The sequence below is a fragment of the Juglans regia genome, chromosome 14 (assembly GCF_001411555.2).
Source record: "Juglans regia cultivar Chandler chromosome 14, Walnut 2.0, whole genome shotgun sequence".
Classification (NCBI taxonomy): Eukaryota; Viridiplantae; Streptophyta; class Magnoliopsida; order Fagales; family Juglandaceae; genus Juglans; species Juglans regia.
Window position 1 is genome coordinate 10,432,545 of NC_049914.1, and position 15,617 is coordinate 10,448,161.

The following is a 15,617-nucleotide window of genomic DNA, read 5'->3' on the forward strand; positions in this document are numbered from 1 at the left end:
TTTGATATAAATGGATTCGGGTTAAAATAGGTTCACCTATTAAAACACAATTAATAAACAGATCAACCTGTTTAATCCGAATCAACCCGTAATAACCTGTTTAAATTATATTTCAAAATTACAATTATATGAAAAAATCTACGCAACCTCATACTATTCATATAACCTCCACACACCATATTTTTTTTAATTATTATTATTATTTTCTTTTATCAAATATTTAATAGATGAATAATGGATAGAATAATTGAATTAGTTTAAAAAGAATAAACTCAAAAAAAAATTTTAAAAAAATATTAAAAAATTTAAAAATTTAAAAAAATGTTGTGTGTGGAGGTTGGGAAGATTGTGTAACATTGCTCCAATTATATATGAAAAAATCTATTCATCATTCTAACTTCCATCATCATTATCACTAAACTAAAAAAAATTACTTATCACTATCTTTCATTCTCTTATGCCGTCTTAACTTATAAAATTTATCTTTCATTCTCTTCTACAATTGGTTGAAAAAAATTTTGTGATCCAGCTTTCCATCTTAGTATTGTAACATTAATTTTAAATGTTCACAATAATGGTACTTGATTGTATTTGGTTTTTGAGAAATCAAGTAGTACATAATAATATATATGTCTTCATCTTGAACTACTTTCCTCTGAAAAGTTGAGAAAATATAGTGAAAACACTGCCAACCGAGAGTGATTAAAAGTCAAGAAGACAGTTTTCCTCCGCAATATATGGAACCCTCCTCCAATAGATTTATATTCTTTTTTTTTTATGATGTGGGAGTAGGAACTTTAGGCAGCACGACTGTAAGGGGATTTCCCCACCCCTCCCCCCCAATCTCAGCGGACTTGAGAATAATAACTAAGGGAATTAGAACCGAAGGTCTAGCTCAGAACGAATAAAGTCTCCAACTCGGCCCATGAGTGGGCTCCTCTAAACGCAACCTGCATGAAGGAACGTGCTGTAGGGAATGAGACTCATCGACCTAGAAATCCCTCGAGTAGTGTCCAGCTCTTGAGTGCTTGCCCGTATAGTGGGCATAATGTACAGAAAACCCTCAATCTTCTGACAAGAGGGATATCAACTTACCACCAAGGATACTAGTGGGGAGGAGAAATCAGAAAACTACGCCGCATTAATGGCACCACTACCCGATGTACATGCCACATTAATGACGCCGTCGCAGAGCCATGCCTCATTAAAGAATGCTGACAAATGGAAGAGTACAAATGACACAAACTCCATGGGGAACTGAAGAAGAGCGGACCAACTGTATTGCTATCTAAACTTACCTCCTCCGTGGGATACCATAAGGAAAGGTATGCCTAAAAGTTGCCTTATCTCTCCTGCGACTAAGTGCAGGTTAGTCCTCAGCTACTCAAAAGCAAAAGACTTTACATTTCTTTTAAGCGTCAACAAGTGGGAGTGGGAGCAGGAGCGGGTCTAGTTACAGACTACCTGAAAACTTACCTCCTTGGGGGGTAACATGGATGAGTCGCCAGAGGCCACTCGAACCCTCCTGCGAATGAGAGTGGGCCCAGCCTTTAGGTGGTCCGAATACTTACCCCGACCTCCGCTGCAAACGAAGAGTGGGTTCAGGGCTAGTCTGGCTCAAAATCTTACATTTCCCTGTGATGTCAGAGAGCAGGAGTGAATTCAATCTTAAATTGCTTGAAACAATTACCTCCCCACGGGATAATAGGGGTAAGTCGAGCCAGAGGTAGCTCGGACCACCCCGCGGAGAAGAGCGGGTTCAGCCTTTAGGCTACCCAAATACTTACCCTGACTGCTGTCACAGCGAAAGAGTGGACTGGCCCCATGGCTGTCCGTAAAAGTTACCTTCTTAGGGAACCAGAGAGGTGGGTTTGACTTGAGGCATCCTAACCTCTCCTTAATGGAGTGTGGGCCTAGTCTTTCGACTACCTGACGTAAACAAAATCTCTGAGAAGGAAAAGACTGCACATGAAGCTATAAGGTGTCAACGAGCGGGAGCGAGTCTAGTTGCAGACTTCCTGAAAACCTACCTCCTTGCGGGATAATAGGGACGAGTCGAGCCAGAGGCCGCTCGAATCCTCCCGCGGAGGAGAGCGAGCCCGACCTTTAGGCTACCCGAATACTTACCCTGACTTCCACTGCAATAAAAAACAAACCGACTCACAGCAACCTAAAGAAATTACCTCATCGAGGGTTAAAGAGGTAGGTTGGCCTAAGGCGTCCTGGCCTCTCCTCGGCGAAGAGCAGGCCAAGTCTATTGACCACCTGAATACTGTAGCACAGCATGGACAACAATGTGGTAGAAAACAACAAGCCTGGAATCAAATACAAAATGCTAATAGAGGAAGATGGCTACAGTTCCAGACCGCTTACCTCCCTGCAGACCAAGGAGGCAAGCTGAGCCTGAGGCCATCTTGTCTCCCTATGGTGGAGAGCGAGATCAGCCCCGCGACTACTCGAAGAATAAATTTATGCTAATAGAGGAAGATGAGTACAGTTCCAAACTGCCCAGATAACTTATCTCTCCGCGGACCAAGGTGACAAGCCAAGCCCGAAGCCATCTTGTCTCCCCATGGTGGAGAGCGATATCAGCCCCGCGGCTACCCGAAGAATAAATTTATGTTACTGAAGGAAGATGGATACAGTTCCAAACTGCCTGGACAGCTTACATCCTCGCGGGCAAGGAGGCAAGCCGAGCCCGAGGCCGCCTTTTCTCCCCGCTGCAGAGAGCAAGATTAGCCCAACTAGAAGACTACATGGCAAAGGTGGGGTAAAGTAGAAGAATAAAAGAATCAGGTGAGTTAAAGCCCAACTAGAAGACAGATAGAGAAATAAAGGAAATCAGCTTAAGGAGAATGTAGAGAAACGTCAGCCTCACTAAATGAAGTCGCCAAGGTCCCAAGAGAATGGCTACACAATAAAGGCGGACAAAAGCGGTGCAAACAGGAAAGCTGTCGGCTAGTGGGGTCGTCAGGCGTATGCTGGGCACTGGCTGGGTGGACCGTAAAGCCCTATATGGCAAACCCTTGCGGCTAAACCCCCCAGGCCGGCCACAAAAGAAAGAAGAAGGAAACATCAAAGGAAAAATACGCAAAGATACATAACCGGACACAGTAAGATGTAAGGCGATATCATTAATTATCACGAGTTATAACATAAAACCGCAGAGTTATAAGGAGCAAGATACAACATAGCTAAGTGCGACAAAAAGTTTAAAAGTGAGGCAAACCAAAATCTCATCAAGTAAAATCACATGGAGATCTCGAGATGATGACTAGCCAGTGAGGGTGGACGAACACAACGTAAAGGAATAAACGGACGTCAAGTAGGGTAGTCAAGAATCATTTGATTTCCTATGCCAAATTCCCCCAGGCCGACCACACAAAAAAAAGGAGAAAAAAAAAAGGAAAACATAATGAGGACAAGCAGCTCGACACGTCAAAATTGCGAAATACTTTCATTAATTAAAGTTATATACAAGTCGTAGGGCGACGACATGCACGTAGATACATTCAACTAAAAAGAAAATGAAGAACGAAATAAAAAAGTCGCAGCAACAATGGGGAGCAAGGGTAGGGCGACTTCAGGTCTCGGCACTGGGAGTACCAATCTCAAGAATGTCGGGAATAGGGTCACTCAGCTCTAGAGTAACCGGCTCAGGCACGATCGAAATGATTGGACCCTAAAAAGCATTAGGGATCTCTTTCCTTCCCAGGTCACGACTAAACTCAAAGGCCACCTCGTTGACAAGAATATTGGCAAGGTCGAGGTCCTGCAAATAGTTCGTGAAAGTCCTCAAACGCAGCTGCGGACTCCCCAAGAGGTGGTCCCGCATCGACATACGCCCTTGACACACCCATGCCCCCACGCTTGAACACAAATGCCTGGGGCCAACTTTAGTTGCCTATCCAGGTGGGAGGCAGCCTCCTACGCCGGAGATCGGTCATCCCGAAGGTCAGCGATAAGCCACTCCAACCGCTGGCCATTCTCCCTCGCTTCCCTCGCCTTCTTCTTGAACTTTTTCTGGCTGTAATCAAGTTTCTTATTCTTCCTGTGCTCATCCTTCAAGGCATGTTGTACCCTCTCCAGCTCTCACTCCAACTGTTCTCTCTCTTCCCTCTCTCTGCGAGCATAGTGAAGGGTGGCTTGGGTCATCAAATGAAGGTGTTGGTTCTTTTGCTCAACGGCCTCCTGGCCGTGCACAATGAAAGTCACTAGCTGAGAGATACCCTAAAAACAAGAAGGGCCGACATGCAGCAATCAATAAAAGAAGATTGGAAAATAACGAGAGAAAGGAAAATGACAGAAGGAAGTAGCCAAACCTCGTAGAAAAAACTGGACAAACACTTAACGACTTGGTTGATAGTCTTTGCACGGCTCCCTCCTTTTTCCAGCCGGGACAAAGGAGGGATAACTTCTACTGAGCCATCAGCCTTGGACCTTCGCACCGACCTACTGGATTAGATTCGACTACAACATTCAAAAGGGACTCACCTTCCATTGGGCGTTTTGCCTAGATAAGCGGGTCGTCGCAAGGACCCCTAGGACCCGAGCCAACTATAACATCCAGAAGGGACTCACCCTCTTCTTAGCGCTCTGCCCAGGTAGGCGGGTTGTCGCACAAACTCCTAGGACTCGAGCTGACTACAACATCCAAAAGGGAGTTGCCTCCTGCGCTGCACTCCATCTCGACATGTTTATTGGAAGTAGCAGCGGCCACCCCCTCATTAGCAGCATCCAAACCACCCGAGCAAGCCTTGGCCTCGTCCCCAAATGAGTAACTACCAACAACAGAGCGAGTTGAGGAAGGAGGAGAAACCCACGAAGAACGCTGCGCCTCGATAGCCCTCCTAGGGATCTTGACCACAAAGATTCTCGAAGTAGGGCATCTATTTCGACCACGTCTGGGGGCATCTCAGTAGCACCAGTCGACGGTGGCATCGCGGAGGGAACGTTGGTTGGAGGACCTTTTGCTGGGGCATCCGAGGGTTTCAAGGAAGAAGGCTTTACCGGCACCTCCGCTGGCATCACCAGGATGGTGAACCTCGGGGGTAGCTGGCTCCCGCCTTGGAGGAATCAGGGCTCCAGAAGGGAGCCTGTTGTCAGCCCGGATACCTTCTAAGTGAGGCTCCTTCCCCTTGCCTGATGGAAAAGGGTCCAAGGGACGCTTTCGAGCGGGAACAGCCAGGGGCTGAGCAACGGTCATCCTGTCGTCGAAAGGAACGTGGCTAGGAGGAGGCAGAGAATCCCTTAGGCTCTCATAAAAAAAGAGGACTTTCGATAAGACACTATCAGGGTTCTTCTGCACCCACACTCGAACGACTTCAATGCACCGCACCTCGTTAGAAGTAGATAACGAGCGCACCACCTTGTCCTCTGGAACCTTACTCCAGTTCGTCCAGATAGGGAACTGGCAGCGGCTCACTTGACCCACTGGGAACTCCCACCCATGGCCAGACACAAAGAAGAACTTCATAGACTAGTCCTTCACCTTGCGATACCTCGGCTCCAGGTTAACATGGGCATGTATTGCCCTACAGTTATAGATGTTCCCCTTTTGTTGTAGCACCTTGTAAAGAGGAACTCATGCTCAGTATGGTCGGCGTCATCTGGGTCAGTTTCCAGCAGAGCATGCCACCAGATAATGCTGCAACAATGCAATGATAAGCTAAGGCGGTCTAGCAAGTCATGAACAGGGCAACAAAAGGCAACCTCAAGCCGCACAAAAGCATGGAATGAAATAGGGTCAGTCGTGAAGAATGACCCTCAACATTGACACCACCCTTGTTTGGACCAGGGACCTCAAAGAGCACTGATTCTGGCACTTGGTAAGTGAGGGCTAGCAAAGCTAGCATCGTCGCAGAGGCATTGGAACACCAACTGTTGCCCCCGAAAGATAGTCCAGCGTTAGTATCACCCCCACCAAAAGCCCTAGGTTGAGTGAATTTCTCAGAAGCCATCAATGTAGAAGTAGAAGGTAATAGGGGAAGGAGAAGAGAATAGGCAAAGAAAGAAGAAGTTGAAAAAATAGGGATGGCAAGAGAGCTACAACGTGATGAAAAGAAAGGGAACTCTAACCCTAACTGTGTTTATATAGGGGAAAGGTAACGGTTGATCTCCCACACCCCATGACAGAAGGGAGAAGTATGAAACGCTTTGAATTCTGGGAGTGTAGCCCACGAAGCGACGTGAATGCAAAAAGCCACCTGGCACCCTCAACATTAATGAACTTGAAAGACGCCATCAGAATTATCAAAAGGCGAGCCAACAAGTATGAAGGGGAAGCGTTACCAGGATTACCAAACGACAGGAACCTCCCCAAACTTCGAAATCGTGTACACGTCAGCAGAGGGATCTCGACCTCAGAAACAAGGCAGGCTCAAGTGATAAATAATTCCTTCCGTACTCATCTAGTGGGAATTAGCGGCGTAACTGTAAGGGGATTCCCCCCGGTCCCAAAGAGCATGAGAATAACAACTAGGGGAACTAAAACCGAAGGCCCAGCCCAGAACGAATAAAGTCTCCAACCCGACCGATAGGCGGGCTACTCTAGATGCAACCTGCATGAGGGAGCGTGTTGCAGGGGATGAGACTCATCAGCCTAGAAACCCCTCGAGTAGTGTCCAGCTCTTAAGTGCTTGTCCATGTAGTAGGCATAATGTATGGCGAACACTCGATCCTCTAACAGAAGGGATATCAACGGACCACCAATGATACTAGCGGGGAGGGGGAAATCGGAAAATCACGCCGCATTAATGACACCATTACCCGAGCTACACCCCACATTAATGACGACGTCGTAGAGCCACGCTGCATTAAAGATCTCTGACAAATGGAACAGTAAGAAGGATACAGACTTCATGGGGGCAGACACAATCTGTCTCCTAGAATTATGGTATAAATAGCAAGTCTCAGGTACAAGAAAACTCTCTCTAATCCCAAGGCTCTTTCACTTATTTATAAACTTCTAAAATAATTCACTAACTTTGACATTGGAAACTCCCTAGCCCCAAGGCCGCTCTCTTCTAGTTACCTCATTCCTTGTCTTTTGCAAGCCTATTCTTGAAGACTTAAGTTGTTGAAGCCTGGCCCAAGGGTGTGCAAAACATGACGTTAACACACGATAGTTGTTAAAGATCAAGAAAGAGGGCAAAACATCAACTTCTGTTAAAACCACATTTGTTTACACCTCAAATCTGAATCTTGGAGGAGCTACAACAGCAAAAATTGTAATTGAACAAGAAACATAAAAATAAAAATAACCTTAAAAAGATTGCAGTTGAAGGAGATTCCCAAGTGATCACAAAGAGAATTACTACAGATACAAAGAAATTACATAAAAGTAAACTCACAAACTGACGTGACTTCATACGATGCGTTAGATTTACTTTACACTAAAAGTAATTTTACAATCTAACATACTGTATCAAGTCATGTCAGTTTATAGATTCACTTTTATGTAATCCATTTTTGGCTAAAATCTTTCTTGATCACAAATGCCAAACTCCATCAAACACTTTTTAAACATTATGTAATATGCACCATTAATGTCGGTATGCAGAACGTGCAAAGACGTTGATACAGCACGTTCATTTCGTAACTTCGTACAAAAATATAACAGCTTCAATGTATATTAGTTTCAGGGATATGTGGGGAACCTTAACAAAGACGTGCTCACAACTCACATTCTCTAACATTCGAACTTGTACTGTCTTTTCAGTGTCTGTTTGTTCTTTCAACTTTTTTGTTTGGTTGACAAGAATACATAATTTCCCGCACACATATTTAAATTGGTTCAAAGAATGTAGAGAGTTGGAAGGTCTATGTTAAGGCAACATGCAAGGGTCTTATTTCGGAACACAAAAGAAAACAGAACACAATAAAGTTCCAAATTTTCTTGAATCTATTATTAGACGTACAGCTAACTTGAAACCTTCGATTACTTTTCATTCCTTCCTCACCAATTTCAGGTCCCCCACCCATTGTCTATTTCTCTCTCCTTCGCAAATTGACATTCCAATTGCAACTTCTCCTTTCTCTTTCTTCTTCTTCTTCTTCATTGATCCAACTTGTCAATCCTCTCACCAAGCGAAGCCGAAGAGACAAACACATTTATATATTTTGTTTCTTCATGGTGTTCATGAACATCTCAGAAATGATGGCCGGTGAGAACTCATCGGAATGGGTTCTTCAAGGCATTGAGATTGATCAAATGGTGGATGTTCCCATAGATGACGACAGCGACGACGAGACGGAGAGCATAATGTCGAAATCTTCCAATGAAATACTCTTGAAGAGAAGCAACCAGAGTGTAAGGAAGAGGAATGGAGTCCAGGGCAGTGTTCCTAGGATGGGAAGGATGGCATCAGGGGCTGCAAGAGGGCTTAAGAGCTTACGTTTCCTTGACAGGACAATAACAGGGAAGGAAACCGATGCATGGAAGTCCATTGAGAGACGCTTCAAACAGCATGCAGTTGATGGGAGGCTCTCCAGAGACAAATTTGGAACCTGCATAGGTAAGTTCATCAGAAACATGATGTACATGTTTGGTATCTTCTTCTTCTTTGTTCTTGGAATAGAGCACAAGGTGGGACTTTCGAGACTTTCTGTTTTGCAGGAATGGGGGCAGAATCGAAGGACTTTGCTGGGGAGTTATACGATGCCTTGGCTAGGCGTCGGAAGATTAGTGCAGCTAACGGGATTACTCTGGAAGAATTGAGGATCTATTGGGAAGACATGACTAATCACGACATCGATTCCCGGCTTCAGATATTCTTTGACATGTAAAAGGAACTTCTCTTTTTTTTTTGTCTTTGACATGGCCACAATAAAGACACACAAAACAGAAGGATTTTAATGTTTATGGCGATTTTTCAGGTGTGACAAGAATGGAGATGGGAAGCTGTCAGAGGATGAGGTGAAGGAGGTGAGTAAATGCACCATATGAAGTTTTTTGTAGTTTTATTTTTACTCTTCCAATGGTCTCTGTGTTTGATTGCTAAAAGTCCTTATGGAAAAGGTTATAGTTTTGAGCGCCTCAGCAAACAAACTAGCAAATCTTAAAAAGCAGGCGGCAGAATATGCAGCTTTAATCATGGAAGAGCTTGACCCTGACCATCAAGGGTATATAGAGGTATTCAATTCTTCTCGAGCCCTTTTTCTTCATGTTCTTCTTGTTATTGGCGATCTTGGTGTGTCGAGGAAAAAAATTTCTCCTAAATATTTGGTATAAACAGATGTGGCAGCTAGAAACTCTACTAAGGGGAATGGTGAGCTCCGAAGAAAACAAACAGCTTGCCAAGAAAACACAAACTCTAACAAGAGCCATGATCCCCAAGAAATACAGAACTCCTGTTAGCAGATTCGTATCCGAAACAACAGAGCTTATCCATGAAAACTGGAGGAGAATATGGGTTATAACATTGTGGTTGACGGTTAACTTGGTCCTTTTTGTCTGGAAGTTCAACGAATACAGGCACAAAGGGGCATTCCAAGTCATGGGTTCTTGTATATGCTTTGCCAAGGGTGCTGCAGAGACCCTAAAGTTCAATATGGCTCTCATCCTCCTTCCTGTTTGCAGGAAAACCCTTACTAACCTTAGATCAACTTTTCTCAGTAGCTTATTTCCCTTCGACGATAATATAAACTTCCACAAGCTTGTCGCTCTAGCAATAGCAATTGGAACCTTTGTTCACATAATAATGCATGTGAGTTGTGATTTTCCAAGATTGATTTCATGCCCACAAGGGAAATTTATGATAATTCTTGGGTCCGAATTCAATTACAAGCAGCCAAATTATGTAGATTTGGTGAAAAGTATCCCAGGTCTAACCGGCATTCTAATGATCGTTATAATGACTTTCTCCTTCACGCTGGCACTGCATTCGTTTAGGAAAAATGTCATCAAGTTACCATGGCCATTCCACCATTTGGCGGGGTTCAATTCCTTCTGGTATGCACATCACCTGCTGGTTCTGGCCTATATCCTCTTGGTCATACATGGCTATTTCCTCCTCCTCACAAAGGATTGGCACAGTAAGACGGTAAGTACGGTTTTCCAGTATTAGATATATCTTGGTATTTTCTAGCACCTTTACATTGAGCATGCTCTAACTGATCAATCACGAAATGGTTTTCAAGTAACAGAGGACAATCCTTCTATACCGATGACATGCTAAGATTTGATTTGCCATGTTTAAATTTCTCTTACAAATCAAATCATGTCATGTTATCGATGTAGAGGGCATGCTTGTTGAGGAATAATCTCACATTTGCTGTGATCAAAGTCTTGGACATGTTTATAAGGAATGAACAATCCTCTCTTATAGAACCGGTTTTATGAGATGAGAGTTAGGTCTATAAATTTCTTCATTTCTACATTGACTTGTAAATAGACATTGTTGTTCCCCTAATCTTTTTCTAGTCTTAATTTGAAATTTATCTTACAAATCAACTTCTACCATGTTATCGGTGCGGAGAGCATGCCCTTGACACCAGCTTGCAAGTATAGAACAACTTTTGCAACATTTCAGGGTTGTTGTTCTCCTAATCACTTCTCACTCTTAATGTCTCCAAAACTCCTTTTAGATCTCACAAAATGTTGTTTCTTACTTCATACACACAATCCATATTCTAAATTATCCTCAAGAACCACTAATTATCTAGTTTGATACCTATGCCTGATTGCAGGCCATAGCTGAAAAGTGTGCTGAAAACATGCTTAAGATCATTTCTTTTCTCTGCAGACATGGATGTATCTCGTTGTACCTGTACTATTCTATGCTAGTGAGAGAGCTTCTACAATAATTAACGAAATCAATCACCGAGTCAACATCATTAAGGTAAGTACCATCAACATCATGACAAAGTTCTCCACTAACTGAGAAAAATACATCGTACTGATCCTGTTTCTTGTACATTGCAGGCCATTATATACACAGGAAATGTTTTAGCACTATACATTAGCAAGCCTCCAGGATTTAAGTACAAAAGTGGAATGTACCTTTTTGTTAAATGTCCAGATATATCAAGTTTTGAATGGTAATAAATAAGATTTATATATATATAGTGAAATTAAACATGCTGCAATAACTCTTTAACTCACTCTAGTTCTCATTTGTTACAGGCATCCTTTCTCCATCACTTCAGCTCCAGGAGATGACTACTTGAGTGTCCATATACGGACCTTGGGGGACTGGACTAAAGAGCTCAAAAACAGATTTGCACAGGTGATTTGTGTATATTATCATTCCTAAACCGCAATACCAAGTTATATTTCCTGAGATGTAATTTGAATCATAATCATAGGATTCCAGTGATTCCTTGTGCTTGATTTCTTCACCTTGTCAAACATTCCTAAAAAAATGCAGGTCTGTGAGCCCCAAAGTACCCAAGCAAGAAGAGGAAGTCTCGTGAGAATGGAAACTAAAGCACATCCAAACTACGAGCATTCACAAGCAGGGTGAGCAGAGAATCCTAGACAAAACGTTTCACAATTCTTGGTGTGGTATCATAGTTCAAAATTCCTCTGTTCTGTCACAGATATCCAAGGATCCTCATCAAGGGACCATATGGAGCCCCGGCTCAGAATTACAAGAAGTATGACATCCTTTTGCTCATAGGTCTAGGTATCGGGGCTACTCCATTCATCAGCATTATAAAAGATCTCTTAAATCACATCAAGCCAAATGACCTTGAAGATGTAAGTAGAAATGAAAATCCGTTATATATATATTGATTCAAGGTGTGTGAACTTATATGGTATTGACATTGAAAAAGAGACTAAACTAATGCAGGATTCAATGCACAGCAATTCTTTGGGAGCAAATAAAAAATGTCCTGAAAGAGCATATTTTTATTGGGTAACAAGGGAACAAGGCTCCTTTGAGTGGTTTAAAGGTGTCATGGATGATATTGCAGAGTACGATCACAATGTATGTTTCCAACATAGAACACCTCCGGTTCATGTTTCCTCCATTTACATTAATCAATTGGCTAGAACCTTTGTGTATGTTGCAGCATGTAATAGAAATGCACAACTACCTGACTAGTGTCTACGAAGAAGGAGATGCAAGATCTGCCCTTATTTCCATGGTGCAGCAACTACAACATGCTAAGAATGGAGTTGATATTCTCTCTGAAAGTCGGGTATTATATTAACTCAGTAAACAAAAACTGTCGTGTCAATGTCATGCACTTGCAGTAAATTTCATACATGTTTTTTAACATGTCATTGCCACAGATACGAACGCATTTTGCAAGACCCAACTGGAAGAAAGTCTTTTCTGACTTGGCAAACACCCACCAATCTTCTCGAATAGGCAAGTACTTTTCGGATGATTTAAGAGAAATTTATAAGAATTTCTCTGGAGCCTCAGTTATAAAATATTACTCCTAATCGGTTACTTAATGATAATTGGTATTGTTTCAGGTGTGTTCTACTGTGGAAGTCCCACGCTTACCAAACCAATAAAGAAACTTTGCCAAGAATTTAGCCTAAACTCGTCAACTCGCTTCAATTTCCACAAGGAGAACTTCTAGTTTAGCTATTTTCAAGCTGCAGAACATTTAGCAAACAGGACTTCTTTTTTTTTTTTCAATTTAGTTAAAAGATGTTCCTCCTGATCTTGTTATTACTACTTGACATTCGACAAACTAGATGTGTACAAAGCAGAGAAAAATTTTGATTAGGATTTTCTATATGGTTTAGCTTGTGTTAGCTTCTGCTGCTAAGCTCACATTCATGGCTCTTTAATATTCTCTGAAAGGTTCATGAAATATCTCTTTTGAAAATCATGGTTCATACAGAACAACAGCGGGCCACAATTTTGTGCGACACCATGCACAAGAGTAGTTTGTTAGTCCTATAAATATGTAGTTTTTACTGCACAACTATTCAAGACATTATTACATCAAAGATATTCATATTCAACTCGTTCCTTCAAGCTTCGAACTAAATAAATAAAAAATAAAACAAACCTTCCTTCACGATCCTACATGAACCAGAACAGAACTGGTCTTCAGATCCAGCCCAAAGCAAAAGAGCCTTTCCTCTGCTAGCCTTGCTTGTTCTCAACTCACTTCGAGTTAATAAAACTTGCCCAAAATTGTCCCGACTCCCCGTGCCATTGACTGATCCAAATTGCTATATACAATCATTTTTGCGTACTCCTTACGCACCCTATTAATATGATTGGTCAAAACAGTTATTTTATATTAAAAAAAAATGATGCAGTCAATCACATTAGTAGAGTGTGTAAGAAGTAGGAAAAATTGACTACAAATAAAATTTTTGAAAAATTATTTTTTTAATAGTATACCCCTGAAAAGGAGTGCGATGCGCTTGCATAATTCATAACTGTATCTTTCATTACTCGACCCATTTTAACTAGGTTCCACATCACTTTTCGACCTCTGCCTGATCAGTTCAAGATTTATTTTTACAATCATTATTAGTTACTCTCCAAGTAGTTGATAGTTTTTTTCTCATTTTACATAAATTCTTGGATCGTTTTTCTAATTAATCTGTTTTTACTCTATCTGAACAAATGATCTCCACTTACAAATTAACATTAATCAAAGTACGTTGAAAGTGCCTAAGTTGCCAATACAAGGGTTTTTCTAATTAAGCAACGCCGGGACATGCAAATAATGCTGGCGTGGACGAGACAAGCTGAAAATCAATATATAGGACAAAAAACAAAAACGAAATGCCATTATCAAGCCCATTAATGCAGATTTCAACTTCTGAAAATACACAGTGCAAATAGGTGGTGCTGTGGGACAAGTATCCCATTACTAATTTACTCATTAGACAATTGAGATCTTTCTCACCCTAGCTAGCGCCTAGAAGAGAAGCATTACGGAAACCAAGACAAATAAATAAAAGTCAGAGAGAGAGACAGATGCATGAGGATAATGACCAAGAAATTTTAATACTAGAGACAATATTGCTTGGATGTGGCACTGCACTCTTCTTTGAGATTGGTGGCTGTAACAGGGAAGAGTTCAAGGGTCTGAAGGGGTCTAGTACTGCAACAGTAGGAGATTGGACCCATCTCCACCGTAGCATTCCCATCATAGCCGTACGTTGTCATCGTGGATTTCTCTATGATCTCGGCCCTCTGAGGGATGTCTACCTTCCATGTATGATTCATTGCTTGTGTCGATGCACCTGCAACTCCTTCCTATTCCAAAATATAACCCATAAAAAGAGTTCATGGAAGAAGGAACGCAATCACACGTTCTTTGCCTTTCTATACGAATTTCTTCCTTCAGTCATTGTTATATATCTTTAATATTAAAAAAAATCATAAGAAATAAAAAGGAAATGGTGTGTGCACTGCGAGTAAATAAACATGAAACACCATGTTACAAAGATACTTCTTGTGGCCATGTGGGTATAGGGGTATTGATGAAAAGATCATGCATAATTAATAGAGTGTTCATGGATTTCACTTTATAATAATGAAAAGATGAAAGAAAAGGCCTTCTGAAAAGAGAATCAACATAAAAAGCACTCAACAGAGTGTTCTTGCATGCCTACGGCCCACAGGAAGAGCATGCAAAAGACTCTGCTCGCATGTCTAACCTAATTCATTATTTGGATGGAGTCAGACGTACTGACAAACGCCAGTACTCTCAAATCAATTTGAAAGAAAAGTTTACCCTTTCCACATTATTCCCCTGCAATAGGTTATTTTGACTTGAATCAAGGTCCGTAAATGCATTATATTTCTCATTCAATCGAATGGGAACTATATTGCTTTACCGACCTTCATACAAGATGAACAAAATGTGTAGCTAACTTCGCAACTGAAAGAGAACAATAAATAAAGATTAATACCTGAGGAAGAAAGCTAACAGAGCTGTCAAAGAAGAAAAGTTGTGGAAGAGCAGGAGAACTAGGAGACTCATAGTAGCCAGGAAATCGATCATTTGACTGATTCATCTGGTAATAATGCTGTTGCTGCTGTAGTTGCAATTGCCTACTGACTTTCCTTCTGAGCTTCTGTCTATCCCTTGCCTTGTGGTTCTGAAACCAGTAGAAGACATTCTTGCCTTCAATCTTGCCATAGAAAGAGAGGTTGGCTGTGATCTTTTGTATCTGAGAAGCATTGGGAGTTCTAATCCCACTCCTGTACATCTCTTCCAAGATCATGAGTTGCTCTGAGGTTGGGCACCATCTGGATGAAGCTGCTACTGGGGACATCTTAATTTCCTCCTCTTTAATGGTGTTAATTTCTAATTGGGAAGGCCAGGGGTAGTACTGGGGGAGGGTTGAAAGTGAATAATAAATAGATGGCAGAGATAGAAAGGTACAGTAGAATAGGAGCCAGGTGAGTGACAAAAGGGTGGGAGATCTAGAGATAGAGAAGGGCAGATGATGATCGATTCATGGATAAATGTAAAGAGATGTTAAATGAGAGGAAAAGGTGGCAGTAGTACTACTGCATGCTGATGGATGTTTCCCTAGCTAGCTAAGCCAGCCAGCCAGCTAGGGAAAACTCATGATGACCAGTGAATTTAGAATGCTTGAATGATTCTGTCATCATCACCTTGTTATTATTTACTTTCTCAACAGAATGAATAAGACAAGAGATTAGTAGGGTTTTTTT

General features: G+C 41.8%; 2 protein-coding genes across 2 annotated transcripts; one reads left to right on the plus strand and one right to left on the minus strand.

The window, feature by feature from the left end:
- The first annotated feature begins 8,140 nt into the window (after positions 1–8,140).
- LOC108993958 (putative respiratory burst oxidase homolog protein H) lies at positions 8,141–12,601 on the plus strand. Its single transcript, XM_035685483.1, has 14 exons — positions 8,141–8,516; positions 8,618–8,783; positions 8,878–8,926; positions 9,020–9,133; positions 9,237–10,043; positions 10,746–10,841; positions 10,925–11,040; positions 11,126–11,228; positions 11,370–11,461; positions 11,542–11,701; positions 11,781–11,933; positions 12,019–12,147; positions 12,242–12,320; positions 12,431–12,601. The coding sequence occupies exons 1-14, from the start codon at positions 8,141–8,143 to the stop codon at positions 12,538–12,540; spliced, it is 2,550 nt and encodes an 849-aa protein (XP_035541376.1). The 3' UTR covers positions 12,541–12,601.
- A 1,093-nt stretch (positions 12,602–13,694) lies between these two features.
- On the minus strand, positions 13,695–15,372 carry LOC108993959 (WUSCHEL-related homeobox 3-like). The gene is made up of 2 exons (XM_018969027.2): positions 14,846–15,372; positions 13,695–14,186 (listed from the first exon to the last, which is right to left on the minus strand). The coding sequence occupies exons 1-2, from the start codon at positions 15,209–15,211 to the stop codon at positions 13,938–13,940; spliced, it is 615 nt and encodes a 204-aa protein (XP_018824572.1). The 5' UTR covers positions 15,212–15,372; the 3' UTR covers positions 13,695–13,937.
- Between the last annotated feature and the right edge of the window lie 245 nt (positions 15,373–15,617).

Coding starts and splice junctions, on each gene's coding strand:
- LOC108993958 (XM_035685483.1), top strand. CDS start 8,141: ATGAACATCTCAGAAATGATGGCCGGTGAGAACTCATCGGAATGGGTT. Junction 10,044..10,745: donor AGGATTGGCACAGTAAGACG/GTAAGTACGGTT, acceptor TTTTCTCTGCAG/ACATGGATGTATCTCGTTGT. Junction 11,934..12,018: donor TTGCAGAGTACGATCACAAT/GTATGTTTCCAA, acceptor TGTATGTTGCAG/CATGTAATAGAAATGCACAA.
- LOC108993959 (XM_018969027.2), bottom strand. CDS start 15,211: ATGTCCCCAGTAGCAGCTTCATCCAGATGGTGCCCAACCTCAGAGCAA. Junction 14,187..14,845: donor CTGTTAGCTTTCTTCCTCAG/GTATTAATCTTT, acceptor ATTTTGGAATAG/GAAGGAGTTGCAGGTGCATC.